The 15,151-nt window shown below is 41.6% G+C and overlaps 1 protein-coding gene across 4 annotated transcripts in view; it reads right to left on the reverse strand.

Moving 5' to 3' along the window:
- The window catches only part of Fam193a (family with sequence similarity 193 member A), a 135,084-nt gene that overhangs the window by 40,859 nt on the left and 79,074 nt on the right, over positions 1-15,151 (reverse strand). For all 4 annotated transcript variants that reach the window (XM_052736185.1, XM_052736184.1, XM_052736183.1 and 1 more), the window contains 5 exons: positions 14,773-14,888; positions 14,416-14,658; positions 11,498-11,651; positions 11,194-11,373; positions 5,944-6,195 (listed from right to left, as the gene is read on the reverse strand). In XM_052736185.1, coding sequence (XP_052592145.1) covers positions 5,944-6,195; positions 11,194-11,373; positions 11,498-11,651; positions 14,416-14,658; positions 14,773-14,888 — 945 coding nt within the window. The remainder of the gene's footprint in view (positions 1-5,943; positions 6,196-11,193; positions 11,374-11,497; positions 11,652-14,415; positions 14,659-14,772; positions 14,889-15,151) is intronic.

Consider the following 15,151-nt stretch of genomic DNA (forward strand, 5'->3'; position numbering starts at 1 on the left):
AACCCTGTCTTAAAAAACAAAAAACAAAACAATCAACTGCAATTTTATGTGCCAAAAACAATAAATCAGAAAACAGCATAAAAAGAATATTTATGAATTAACCAAAGTGAGAGGACACACGAGTAAAGACACACAGGTCCTATTTCCGTGTGTCTTCTATAGATTTAATGCAATCTGTCACAATACCAATGATGTTTTTTGCAAAGTGGAAAAAAATAATTATCTTAAATATCACATAGAATCTTAAAGAGTCCATAACTGTGGTGGTATGAATAATGGCTCCCATAGGCTCATAAATTTGAATGCTTAGTCACTAGGCACTATTTGAATGGATTAGGTGTGGTCTTGTTGGAGGAAAAAATGTCACTGGGGGTGGGCTGCAAGGTTTCAAAAGCTCATGCTAAGCACAGTGTCTCTCTTGACTCTGCCTGAGGATCAGCTAGCTCTAAGCATCTGCTCCAGTGCCACGCATGCTGCCATACTCCCTGCCTGATGATAATGGACTGACCTTCTGGAAGTATAAGCAAGCCCCCAATTAAATGCTTGCCTTGGCCATGGTGTCTCTTCACGGCAATGTTAACAGTGACTAAAACAATAATCCAAACCATCCTGAAAGAAAACAAAGCTGGAGACTTGTATAAAACACTTTGCAAAGCTCATCATTAGCCAGTGGCACTGGCGGTCAAAACAGACAAGCAGGACAATGGCACAGAAAGGAAGAAGGCCAGGAGCACATAACCCCACACAACCTGCTCAGCAGGAAGATGCAAAGTTAAGTGTCACCCTACCTCACAGCTATCAGATGGCTACTCTCAAAATAATAAGACAACAGGTAAGGATGCTGAAAAAGAATTCTTGTGCACCACAGATAGGTAAGCCTACAAAGCGGAACAGTCTAGGTGGAAAACAGTAAGGCAGTATAGGTATCATACAATACAACAAATATAGTATATTCTCAGAAGAATCAAACATATAGTTTTAAAGAAATACTTGTTCATGCATGCTCAGAAATATTTGTCCCAATACAAAAAGTAAAAACAAACAAGAAGCATGGTATATGCATACAATGAAATTATCACTCAAGGAAGGAAATTCTGTAATACATTATGATGTGATGAACCTTAAGGATATCAAACTAAGTGAAATAAGCCACTCAGGAAAACAGGATTACTGCATCATTCATTTAATGAAGGACTTGGGAGTAGTCAGCCATAAAAACAGAAAGCAGAATGGTGGTTCCCAAGGGGAGAGGCGGGGAAGAAGTTAATGCTTCATAGGTAAAAAGGCTCCAACTTTACAAGATGAAGAGTTACAATCACAGATGGCAGCGACAGTTGCATGTTAGGAATGCATCTGATTCCACTGACTGAAGCTTTAGAGGTAGTTGGGAGGGTAGATTTTATGCTATGCATATTTTACCACCAGAAAGAAAAAGAGATGGAGGAAAACATTAAACAAAAAAGTGGAGCCGGGCGGTGGTGGCGCATGCCTTTAATCCCAGCACTCGGGAGGCAGAGCCAGGCGGATCTCTGAGTTCGAGGCCAGCCTGGGCTACCAAGTGAGTTCCAGGAAAAGGCGCAAAGCTACACAGGGAAACCCTGTCTCAAAAAAACAAAAACAAAAAAAAAAAAAAAAAAAAAGTGGAGGCACTGTGCTAGTCTCAAAGAGAATAGATTTCAGATCAAGTAAAAGCACCAAAAATAAAAGCAAGTCATACATGAGCCTTTAACAACCAAGTCTACAAGCATGTAAATCAAAGACAGAGAAGACTGCAAAGAGAAAAGAACCTTCTACTATAGTTAGGAGTCTCCAATCCCTTTTATTAAAAATGGACAATCAAGCAGGCCGAAAATCAGGAAGGAGGATGAAAGGAACAGAAGCAAACGGATATAGTACCGTCTACAGATTACCCAACGAAGAACACACAATCTTCTCTAGCACACGGGAACATTCGCCTCTTGGTTGTTTGAGATAGGATAGTCCTGGCTGTCCTAAAGCTCACTATGTAGACCAGGCTGGCCTCAAATTCACAGAGGTCCTCCTGCCTCTGCTGGGATTAAAGGTGTGAGCCACCCACACCCAGCAAATATTCACTTCTGAGCCACATACACTCTTATAAAAAGCGGGACTTTCTTCCAGGGGAAAAACAGTTCAATTCCCAGCACCCACATGGCAGCTCACCACGTCTCTAACTCCAGTTCCAGGGGATCTGACACCTTCACACAGACATATATATGCCGGCGAAACACCAATGCACATAAAATAAAAATAAATAAATAAATTCAAGAGCAGCGACCAGGCCTGGAAGGTATAGTTCAGTGCCTCTAGACCCCATTGCAATTTTATCTATCTATCTATCTATCTATCTATCTATCTATCTATCTATCTATCTATCTATTTTTGTGGTGCTGGCAACTGAACTAGGACCTTGTGCAGCTAGGCAAGAGCTCTATATTTTATTTTCTCTAATATTTTGCTGTAGTGTTTTTCTTGTCATTTCTTTTTAACTTTTATATAACATATCTATCTTAACAAATAGATGTATGACTGGTATAGAAAGCAGTAATTTGTTTTAATCTCAAGGAAATTAAATCTTCATAGTATTCATCCTCAACATTTTATGTACAAAATATTTACCCACAATGGCTAGAGTGTAAATTAAAACAAAAATAACAATTATGACATTAAATCTTAGATGCAACAATTGTGACTCTACAGCAGAAATTCCAAACAAAGCAGCCAAGGACAGAGACACAGGCTGGCCCAAGAGCCTCAGTGTGTGTGTGGCTGTCCTCCACACACAGAACGTATCCTTTGACTCTTGGTTATATTGAGACACACTTAGCACTTCTGAGAAACGACCAAGGGACCTGAAGACAAGCCTATGCCATTATAAAATAGCTTGTCTTGTTTCTAGAAGGTCCTTCTGCTAACTCTGTGGGGCTGTTAATATACTGTGTATTTAAACAGTCATAGCCAGAACATTCAAGTAAGTCTGCCTAACTCAAATGATAAAAACCAATTCTGCAAGGCCTGGTAAGAGAAAATACAAGCTTGTTTAGAGAAACCAATGTTTTTACAGCAGATATACATAAAGTATTTCATCAACTGCACATACTTCCCCCTCCATACTGAGCTACCACTGAGTTATATCCACAAGCCTATGAACAGCATCTTGTTTTCCATAATAAAAAGGCTTTCAACAGATGTATTTAAAATGGATCAGTGTGGGGCTGGAGAAATGGCTAAGTAGTTAAGAGCACTGGCCACTCTTCCAGAGGACCCTGGTTTGAATCCCAGCACCCACATGGCAGCTCCCAGCTGCCTGTAACTCCAGTTCCAGAGGATCCAGCACTACCTTTCTGGTCTCTGCAGGCACCAGATACACATGTAGGCAAAACACACATAAAATAAAATAAATTAAAAAAATAAAATAAAATGTAATAGTGTGTAGTCATGACCAAGAAGCAATATGGCTGAAATGCAGCTTAATTATAATTTTTAAAGTTTTATGACCATCACTATGTGTGCCTAGACCTCTGTATTTGCCTTCCTACACATGAATCTTTTGCATTTACCTATGGCCTTAAGTTTAACAGGGTCAAAGGAATGGGTATCAGATATAGAAATGGTGCTAAAAAACATTTTTCTTCTTTTATACTTGTACAGGAGACCTCTAACTTCCTTAAAAAAGGCCAGAGTCAGCAGCTGGAGAGACGGCGCAGGTCCATCTCTCTAAACACCCGCATAGTGGTTCACAACCATCTATAACCTCCAGTTCAAGGGATTCAATACCCTCTTCTAATCTCCATGGACATTAGGCACACACAGACATGTGGGCAGGCAAAACATTCATACAAAAAATAAAAATAAACAAATCTTTTAAAAGGTAGGTATGCTGGAGAGATGGCTCAGTGGTTAAGTGCACTGGCTGCTCTTCCAGAAGATCTGGGTTTGAGTCCCAGAACCCACACATACTGGCTCACAAACATCCATAAACTCCAGTTCTAAAGGATTCAATAACTTCTGGCCTCCATGGCACACAGGTGGGGCACAGACATACTTGCAGGCAAAACATTCATACATTATCTGTAACTCTAGTCGCAGGGGAGCTGACATCTTCTTCTGGCCTCAATGGGTACTGCATGCATATGGCACACACACATAAATGCAAGCAAAACACACACACACATAAATGCAAGCAAAAAACACACACACACATAAATGCAAGCAAAACACACACACACACACACACACACACACACAGAGGAAGGGGGAAGGAGAAAGCCAAAGTAAGGAAGAAAACCAGTAAACAGCTGAGGAGAGTATTCCCAGTGGACTTTGGGAACAATTAATTTATTAGGATAAAAAAAAACTAATTCAGCCGGGCGGTGGTGGCACATGCCTTTAATCCCAGCACTTGGGAGGCAGAGCCAGGCGGATCTCTGTGAGTTCGAGGCCAGCCTGCGCTACCAAGTGAGTTCCAGGAGAGGCACAAAGCTACACAGAGAAACCCTGTCTTGAAAAACCAAAAAAAAAAAAAAAAAACAAAAAAAAAAAACTAATTCATTAATACTTTCAATAAAAAAAAATATACAATGGACATTCTTTAATCTTTTTTTCAGAATTAGGTTAAAACTCTATTTAGAAAAATAGGAAGTGAACAGCACCTTATACACCAAGAGGAAAAGAGGTATAAGTCACAAACCCCACAAACATTGCCTGGCTTTGATGACATACTTGAAAATGGTTTGCAAACGTTTGCTAATAAAGATACCATGTATCAAAATGGGTAATACCAAGTCTGACAAAACACAAGCATGGGTTTGGGTAGCTTCTGAGTACTTACTAAAAATGAACTTGAACCTTATTCTTCTGTAAGTGTGGTATTAATCTACCACCTGTGCCCCTCCCCAGCAAACACTTAGGAAACCCATTTATTGGCCACACATAGCATACCATAGAGTGACCCCAGAAGATCAAGCACTTTCCATGTCATGGCCTCCTTTTCTGTCCCACTTGAGAATCACTGTGCTAAATAAACTAATATAGTTGGGGATAATTATATTTTTGTTTGAATTAGTGCCAACTTGGAATCATCACATAACATAACTAACATAACAACTAACGTAACAAAATCTCAGCATTATGGTGAGTCAAAAAGGCAAGTGCAAAGCAGCTCAAGAGGCAAAGCAGCCTAAGGAGTGAATTAGCTGGAGATGGTGCACAACTACAATCCTAGCACTAGGGATGTAGAGGCAGGAGGTTCACTGCATGTTCAAGGATAGCCTGGTCTACATAGATTTTAGGCCAATTTCTCTAAATTTATCCTCCAAGTCTAAGGTATCAGGTATATACATGGGGTTCTTTGAGGAAAACTAAAAACCCGAGCACTTTCGAGACTTTCACTGCTTTTCCTAGGTGCGCTCTTTGCAGGCTGGGTTTTGAGGAACCTCCTCTCTGCCCTACAGCTGTATTTCCGTAGCCTCAGATAATAGGATTTCTCTTTTTTGCACACTGGGCTTTTCTTTAGGCTTGCATATTTGAAGAGGCTCTAGTTTTCAAGCTAAGGATGCCCAGAAAACATCAGAGGATTCAAGCTATTTTCAGGTCATTTTATCTATTATGTTAAGGCAAGAGTCAGGCCATGAGTAGAAAAATGGACTCCTGTCAAGTATCCTGAGTTCAACCTATTAGCACTATTATCTGAAAATTCTCTAATTCTAGTGACTAAATCATGATTTTTGTTTCCCTACACACTGTAAAGGTTCAACATTACAAGGACTTCAAAGGCTAGAGCCAAAGCAAAATGTCTGCAGCCCCATCGAATCAGGAGCAGATGTTGCTCTGTACATGGGTCAGCATACCCACTCCTGTCTGTTGAAGTATATGCTCTTGTCAGAACTCAAGTCATGAGTGACTTCACTTCCTACCCTGGCTTACCTTACTGTGTGTGAAGGGGGGTGCTGTATACAAGGTAGGATGGATGAGCGGTCGAGGCAGGTGTGGAACAGTGTGCAAGGGTACATGTCCATGGATGTGGGGGTACAGGTGCAGCGCAGGGTGTGTTGGCTTCTCTGGGCTCAGGAACTGATGGCCAGGAGGCAGGGCTCCAGCAGTCATTGCTGATGCTGGTAGCCCAGAAGCTTCTTGTTTACAAACGTGGCATTCACAAGTGTTTGGAGTTGGTTCCGCCTAAAATAACAGAAAAAGAAGTACTTGTTTAATATACAACGAAGAATGGCATGAATTAAGCTGCAGTCAGCCAGATACTACAGAGCAAACACAAAGCTTCAGGACTCAGCCTGGGCTAACCAAAGCTCTCACAGGGAAAGGTACAAATGCCAGAGATAATAGAAAGAAGGAAGGCTGCAGAGGGGAGAGCTGAGCCTCATTTTCCAGAAGGTTATTTGCAAAGGCAGTAGCCACTGATCAGGGACCCAACTGAGCAGGAACAAGGGACTCCATAAAGATATTAAAAGGATGGAGTTAGGAGGTACTGGGACCAAAGACAAAAGGATCACTGGGTGGGTGGACTCTGCTGGGCTCCTACTGTTCAACCAACAGCTACAATGAAAACTTCCACCATGAAGGGGAGACTGGATGCTAGCTGGAGCAGAATGAAGAGACCAGTGATACCTCTTTATCAAAGCAAATGTAAACTGAAAACAGATGACAAAGATAACACTTCAGGCTCTAGAACTCAGCCAAAGCCAAACACTGGGAAGTCTTTAAGATAGCCAGAATTTCAGGGAAGAACAGGAGGAATCTGGACTTCCTGCCAGGGCCTTTCCTTGTTCTAGCTCTAGTGCAGGGAACAGCATGCAGCATGAAGCTCAGGGACATATGAATAAAGCCCTGCTGTCAAGAGCAGCTCAGTGTCCAGCAGAGATGAGCCAAAAGAAGTAGATGTTAGGTCTCAAACCTGGAACAAAGAGCTAACTAAGATGCATATTTAACATATCAAAGCAGACCTGCCCACCAGGTTCTCCCAGCATCCCTCAGTCCCTACCAGCCACAGGGTATGGCTGGCATACTCTTCCCCCAATTGCCCTTCTCTATATATAATCCATCCATTTTGGTTGCTGGGTCCTTTCGGCTACCTTTTTCTCTCCTGCTTCTCCTCTCTTCCCTCCCCCTTCTCCTCACATGGCCAGGCTCAGGGTCATGGTCACTCTGGACTCTCCCAGATGTCCCAGCCTCTAGCTATGCTCTCCCTCATATCTATAATAAACCTCCATCATATCTAAGAGTAGTAATGTCCTTCCTTTTTTTTTTCCCCCCATTCAGTAGACTCAGTGGGAATAGACAGGAAAGTGAATAAGACAGAAACACATTGGGGAGACTCTAGAAGAAAGAAAGCTATGCAATACTCAAACTATCCAAAGCTCAGTGGTTGACTAGGAGGCCACAGTGTATACATAGGCATGATCTCCAAAGGAAGTATACAAAGGAAGAAACCATCAAAGTTCACTGGAGTACACGCTGAGCAAGAGAAATGTTCCCTAATCTACACACAGATGTGCTGGGACACAGAGGAACCTTCAGAAAGATAAGGCAGCAAGGAATGACCCAATAAAGCCAGTAGCCAGGCTGAAAACAAAAAGGAGTAGCTGGGCATGGTGGTACCTATTTTTAATCCTAGCACTCGGGAGGCAGAGGCAGGCAGATCTCTGTGAGTTTGAGGCCAGCCTGGTCTATAGAATATAAGGTTGTTCTACTATCTAAACCACTCAATTTCTGCACACACAAAAAAGAGACATGCCAGAAAACGACAGTCCCTGGACAGTAGTTCTTGGTCCACATATCAGACTAGCACACAATGGTATGTAAGTAGGAATAATAGCTTGTTCAGAGAATTAAGGAAAATGTTAAAACAAAAATTCAACATAAAGAGAGAGAATATTCAATATAAAGAGAAAAAATACATAAATTCTAAAACAGATTGAAGATGACAGAAAAAAGAATCTGAGAATCCCAGTAAGCAAAAGAAATTACCCCTGTGTAAAATGTATATATCAAAACCTAGCAGAACTGGAAGGGCCAAAGAAAAAAAAATCCAATGTCAAAATGCATCTTTCAGTAATTGATAATCTGTATACTGCAATTCTAACCTCCAGGAAGGTGGCATTAGGAGGTGAGATTCTTTGGTGGCTCTACCCTCAGAAGTATCCTCATTCTTTCACCCATCTATAGCTACTTATAAAGAAGCACACTGGTGGTTTGAATGAGAGCAGCCCCCACAGGCTCATAAATTTGAATGCTTGGTCCCCAGCTGGTGGAACTACTGGGGAAGGATTAGGAGTTGTGACCTTGTTGGAGGAGGTGTGTCATTGGGAGTGGTCTTTGAGGTTTCAAAAACTCAAACCATTCCCAGCTAGCTTTTTCTCTCTTCTCTCTCACTGTGCCTCATGCTTAGGGATGAAGGTACAAGCTCTCAGCTACTACTCCAACACCATGCTTGCCTGACTGCTACCATGTTCTCCACCATGATGGTCAAGGGCTCACCCTCTGAACCATAAGCCCCAAATAAACTCTTTCTTCTGTAAGCTGTCTTGGTCATCAGAAGAAAAGTAACTAAGACACACAACTAGCAGACTGGGGGACAGGCCCTAGTGTATTTCAAACTTACCAAAGTGCAATAGTCAATGAGCTGTGGGGGTAGGGATGAACACAGAGACCAATGAACAGAATGGAATGTAGGCCTGAATTTTCAACATGGGAAAATGTGATCTTTCCAAAAAACCTTACACCATAAGAAATATTGAGTCACCGGGCAGTAGTGGTGCACACGTTTAATTCTAGCTACCACTTGGGAGGCAGAGGCAGGTGGCTCTCTTGAGTTTAAGGCCAGCCTGGTCTACAGAGTGAGTTCCAGGACATCCAGGGTTACACAGAGAAACCCTGTCTCAAAACAAAACAAAACAAAACAGGAACTACTGAGTCAAACAGATCACAGTGTCAGTCAGAGGTAAAGTTATAAATCTAGAAGAAAACAGCTTTGTTTGAAAAACAAAAAGAAAGTAGAATGCATTAAAATAAAAACCTTGGTGGGGCTGGAGAGATGGCTTAGAGGTTAAGAGCACTGGCTGGGTTCAATTCCTAGCACCCACATGGTAGCTCACAACCATCTGTAATGAGATCTGGTGCCCTCTTCTGGCTATGTAGGCATACATGCTGGCAGAACACTGTATATATAATAATAACTAAAACTTTAAAAACAAAACAAAAACCCTTGTGCTTTATAAACAATACCATAAGAGGCGTGGCGAGCACTAGCAAGTGTGAGGAGTTCTAAACTCAGTCTCCAACATTAAGTACAGGTAGACAATTCAATAAAATAAAGATACCACAAACCTGAGAAAAGAGTGCAAACTAGAACTTGCACCCAGTACATAAAAAACTCTTGCAACACAGTAATAAGACAGAAAAGAAACAGCCCTTAAGTAAATAAAAGGTAGTCACAGGGGTTTACCATTTCTCACGTATTAATATCAGCAAAACTTCAAAACTATATTGTGACTCTTTTGGGGGCCCAGTACTCATTGCGAGACCAATTCTATGGAAACATCTGCTTATGAACAGGGTGTTGGATATACAAGGTGACTCACTGAGCAGTTTGTAATGGTCAAAAGGGAGAAACAACACAAGTGCTGGCCAATAGGGTTAAAAACAAAACAAAAACCCGGTACTTCCAGCAAGGTCAGTAGGAACAGAGTACTTACCTAGGAGGCCTGAGGCCTTAGTTTCAATCCATAGTACTAGAGAGGGTGGGAAAAGGAAGGACAGGGCTAAATGGGGATACAGCTCAGTGGTAGAGAGCTTGCCTACCATGGGTGAGACCCATGGATTTCTCAGCTTTAGTCAAGATTCTAAATTATTTATAGCCAAGTGTGGTGTCACACACCTGTAATACCAGCATTTGGGAGGTAAAGGCAACATGATCAGGAGTTTAAGGCCAGTCTTAATTACATAGTATCTTGTCTTAAATATACAAAAATCCGAAACAAAGTAAACTACAACAATAGTCACAGAAACAAAAAACCCAAACATAAAAAAGAGGCTAAGAAGATCACTCATCAGTTCATGTACTGCTCTTTAACAGAGGACCTGAGTTTATTTCCTAACACCCATACCAGTGGTTCACAACTGCCTATAACTCTAGCTCCATGGGGATCAGGCACTGCTGGCTTTCCTGGTCACCAGCACTCATGTGCACATGCCCACACAAATACATGTAATTAAAAATAATAAAAATAGCTGGGCGGTGGTAGTGCACGCCTTTAATCCCAGCACTAGGGAGGCAGAGGCAGGTGGATCTCGTGAGTTCAAGGCCACCCTAGGCTACAGAGTGAGCTCCAGGGAAGGCTCCAAAGCTACACAGAGAAACCCTGTCTCAAAAAACCAAAAATAAATAAATAAATAAAATATAATACAATAATAAAAATAACTCTTAAAAATTAAAGTTACAAAAATGAAGAATATAGAAGCACACTCTTCAAAGACATGTTAAGTGAAAAGCAAAGTAGGTAGCCTTTCTTATAAGACAGGAAAGAGTAGACGTCTGCATTTGCACATAATGAAACTAGTCATCTACTGGGCCTAGAGGCTGAAGGTGCACAGATGATGGGGACACAGGGGAAAAGATGATAGCAAGATTTCCCAATTTATTCCTTTGATATCACTTCTATTATTTATTTATTTTTTTTGTTTTTTGTTTTTTTTTCGAGACAGGGTTTCTCTGCATAGCTTTGCGCCTTTTCCTGGGACTCACTTGGTAGCCCAGGCTGGCCTTGAACTCACAGAGATCCGCCTGGCTCTGCCTCCCAAGTGCTGGGATTAAAGGCGTGCGCCACCACCGCCCGGCCTCACTTCTATTATTTTAATCACATACTTACAATAAACCTGCTTCTACAGACAAAACAAAAGAAACGAAACAAAAGAAAAGGAATGAGGAAAGAAAAACAAAAAACATTTCTCCAAGCAGAGTGTTATAAAACTAATGACAATCATAGATCTGAGCAACAGGGAAAAAAGATTAAAATATAAGTTGTATATTTTATAAATGTTTTTTTCTCTACAGTTCTAATCTTCAGAAATTTCTGGAATTGGCATAAATTGCTTCTATTTGCAGAAAATACACACAAAGGAAGAGATCTTTGGGAAAGCAGAAAACATGAAACATGTCCCTACCTGCGGTGTTGGGTAGGATGGAGGTGGAGTGTCCACTTTCCTCTCCTCTGTCCTTGGGTTACCGTTTCCTAGGGTCTCATCTTCTTTGGGAGCTCCTGGGGGCTCACCACTACTCTCCCCATCAGCGTCTTCATCATCAGCTTCTGAAGAACTATGACTGGTGCTGCTTACCTGAGGGGACTTAAAAGGCAGCATTCTGTTGCTTTAGTTTTCAAAACAATAGTAATGTAAATGAAGTGTAAAGACCACCACATCCTGTATTTACTGACACCCACACCTCCTCATAGAAAAGCCACACCCATACCTCATCTTTCAGGGCCATGTTTTCCCCACCACCATTCAGTTCGCTGTGGATTCCATTCATGTTGGCCACCACATTGGTATCATCGTAGTTAGTCAACGGATAAATGTCAGCAAACTTAGCTGACAATGGTGCGACGTCTTCATCATCACTACAACTGAGGCAAGCAGAGACGGTCACCATGAGGCCCTTCGTTTGGGGAGGACAGTGAGGAGCACCCCCCACTGAACACGACATCTCCTCTAAGGTCATGGGTCTGTTCACGAAGAGTGTTCAGTGTCACTCACACTACTTAACACCTCTTAGTCACCTGAACACAAAGAAAAGCCTGGATGAGTAACATCTGTGACATAGAGAAGAATGGGAAAGAATGTCCCACAGTAGAAATGCTGAGGAGACCAAGATGAATTGGTATTACACTTTTATTTGGCCTTAAAAGACCTGGAGTACAAGTGCCAACCCCAAGTAGACATCATTTTTATGAAAATGTTAAGGTACAATGAGCAACCTCAGGTCTTTAGTGTTTGATTTTACAGTCACCAAATTGTTAGAAAATATCCAGCTGATCAAAACTCACAAGCATAGTTATGTAACAACATACTAATTAAGCTAGCTAAGCTCAAGTCAGTTATGACAATCAACTTCATCAATGCAATGAGGAAATGACATGTTCACTAAAAAAGACCCAAAAAACCAGAACTTCAGCGAATCTTCTGGATTTAGCATGTGGAGATCACTTTAAAATATAACTTCCTAATATATGAGAAGAGCTGCTCTGGTTGAGGGATAAGAGACAGGCCCACCCCAGTATTAGATAAAACTTGCACCAACCTGTCCTCTATCTTAGCACACAATGATCTCCAAAAGGTAAAAATCCTAAGGACCAGTGGTCTGCCTCCTAAGAAAAGGTTCAGGATTCCCAAGCACATGTACTCTCCCTTTTTTTTTTTTTTTTTTTGGTTTCTGAGACAGGGTCATCCTACATAACCTTGACTATCCTGGAACTCACTACGTAGACCAGGCGTTGAGCTCATAGAGATCCACCTGCCTCTGCCTCATGAATCTTTTCTATTTTCAAAATGAGGAACCTGATACACTGCACCAATACCTGAAGCTCACCAACAGAAGAAAAAAGCACCCACCACCAAGGGAGTGTGTGTGTCTTAGCCAACACAGCATTCCTGCAGTGTCTGCCATTGCCATGGTATACTAATGGGAAAACTGGTTCTGAAATGAAGTGACTAACTCAGCTTTGGCACACATATGACAGCTGGAGGCTTTTCCACCCCAGGAAGACCCAGACTGCACTATACTGCAATGACTGAAATGATGTTGCTGTTTCATCAGTTTAGAAAACAGCACCAGGAAAGACAATGCAAGCCAAGAATCACAAGGATTTTCATCACAGAGGTTGATATTTGGAAGACATTAATCACAAGTTGCTAGAGTATTGGAAGACATGAGCTGCCAAGACCAATAGTGGGCAGTTCCAGCTCAGGCAAAAGGCTCCTGCAGCTGATGTTCCATTAATGATCATACACCAGAGCCCACAACTGATGATGACAATTATGACAGTAAGTCAGACAGTTTGATACATTTGCAATTCCCTAACTTCAATTTTCAATAGATTCACTTGCTTGTTAAACTTCCATATGCCTCGGTCAGAAGCCGTATAATAGCTAGCGGAGAAATCCTCAAAATGCCTAAGGTCTGAGAACTTTGTTCAAGGAAAAGTCAACCAGGAACTTCAGCTCCGGCCTTTAGAATTATTTTGTATTTGGGGCTAAGTGGTACAGCGCTCATCTAGCATATATGAAGCCTTGGGTTCTATCCCCCTAGCTCCATAAAAATTCATTCATGGAGACCTGGAAGACAAGGAAAACTCTGAAGGATGAAAAAAGACAAATCCAAATGAATTGTATGATGAATCAAAGACTCTGAGGATCATGTGCAGCCAGATATAGTCAAATATCCCTCAACATAAGCACCTCGGCAGGGCTAGTGATGGCTTCATGTTCAACTTACTTCACTTAAAAAAACCACATACAGCCCAGTGTGGTAGCACATGCTCTTTAATTCCAGCACTGAGGAGGCAGAGGTAGGTGGATCTCTGTGAGTTTGGGGCCAGCCTGGTTTACACAGAGAGCTCCAGGACAGCCAGAGCTACATAGTAAAACTGTCTCAAAAACAAACAAACAAAAAACAAGAAGGAAAGAAAAGAAATAAAACGGCAGGTGTGGTGGCACATGCCTTTAATCCCAATACTCAAGAAGCAGAAGGAGGTGGATCTCTGAGTTTGAGGCTAGTCTGGTCTACAGAGTGAGTTCTAAGACAGCCTGAATTACTTAGAGAAACCCTATCACAAAAAAAAAAATCAACCAATCAACCAACCATCCAAACAGAAAAGTAAAAAGGCTAAGAAACTATATACATCCATGTGCAAACTAACTTACGAGGCCTCTGCAAATGAAAGGGTCACAATTGAGTTTACAGCCCCTTGCTAATACGAAACGCACTTCTTAAAATGTAGGAATACAGAAAACACAAACTTTTAATTGCTTGCTAAAGTGATCTGAGTTCTTAGCAAGACATGGAACGAGCATGAACACTGAGCTGACAATGAAGAGGATGAACAGCCACTGTCCACTTCAGGCAGAATGAGAAAATGAGACCAGAACTGCGAGACATTTCCCTGCATACCAACTGGCAATTAGAAATTCACCATATTTTTTCAGGTAATAAAATAGTATCAGTTTGGGTTTATTGATTTCATGTTTTAACAGGTGCTTAACACACTGCAAGATCCTTTTTTCTTTTTTATAAAAAGCACTGTAATGGTGATCATATTTCTGTAGACTGATGCCTGTTTTTCTCATTAAATGGATAAATTTCTGAAACTCTATTATAAAGTCACAACTTACAAAGTTGGTGCAGAGCCATTGTCTGTGAGGATGAGTCTGGGATGTTGCTGAATTGTGATGGGAGAGCTGGAACCTGACCCTGAGCTTGCTGATGACACACTAGGTGGGCGCATCTCAGAGAGATAGTCGGGAGCAGAATCCACTTGGAGTGGTAGCTGGTGAATGTGGATGTCATCAGTGACGGGGGGTTCCATGATACCACAAGTGAGGATGTGTGAGAGGCTGCAGTCATCACAAGCACATCTGATCGGGAATTAAGGACAGTTACCAAGAAAGCCAACTCTGAAGGTTGGGTTCAAACCTCTGCTTGTTTCAGTGTGGGCTGAAGGCCAATAGCACCCAGACAGTCTAGCTCACCTTCGCCTGTAGTTGCAGTTAGGGCAGTCTGGCATGCTCAACCTAGAAGATGACAACATGTGCCTCCTGGTATCTGTGAAGTTGTTCTCGCCAGTAACCACTTTCTTATTAGTTAACTAGAGGAAATAAACAATGGCTTAAATTTGCAAGACACTTCCCCCATTTCATGGACTACATTTCAACTATTACAATAATCATGCTCATTTACAATCCAAGAGGCCCACCTTTTACAAATAGACCAAACAAAACAACAACAACAAAAACCCACAAGGCGGTAGCCCTGGAACATGCAGGCAGTCAGTCAAAAGAAGAGCAAAGCATCAAAAAACCCCTTAATGCTCTGGTCTCCAACAGACACATCCCATGTGCATTTTTTGCA

This window comes from Peromyscus californicus, unplaced genomic scaffold, assembly GCF_007827085.1.
Source record: "Peromyscus californicus insignis strain IS unplaced genomic scaffold, ASM782708v3 Scaffold_13__1_contigs__length_99412109, whole genome shotgun sequence".
NCBI lineage: Eukaryota > Metazoa > Chordata > Mammalia > Rodentia > Cricetidae > Peromyscus > Peromyscus californicus.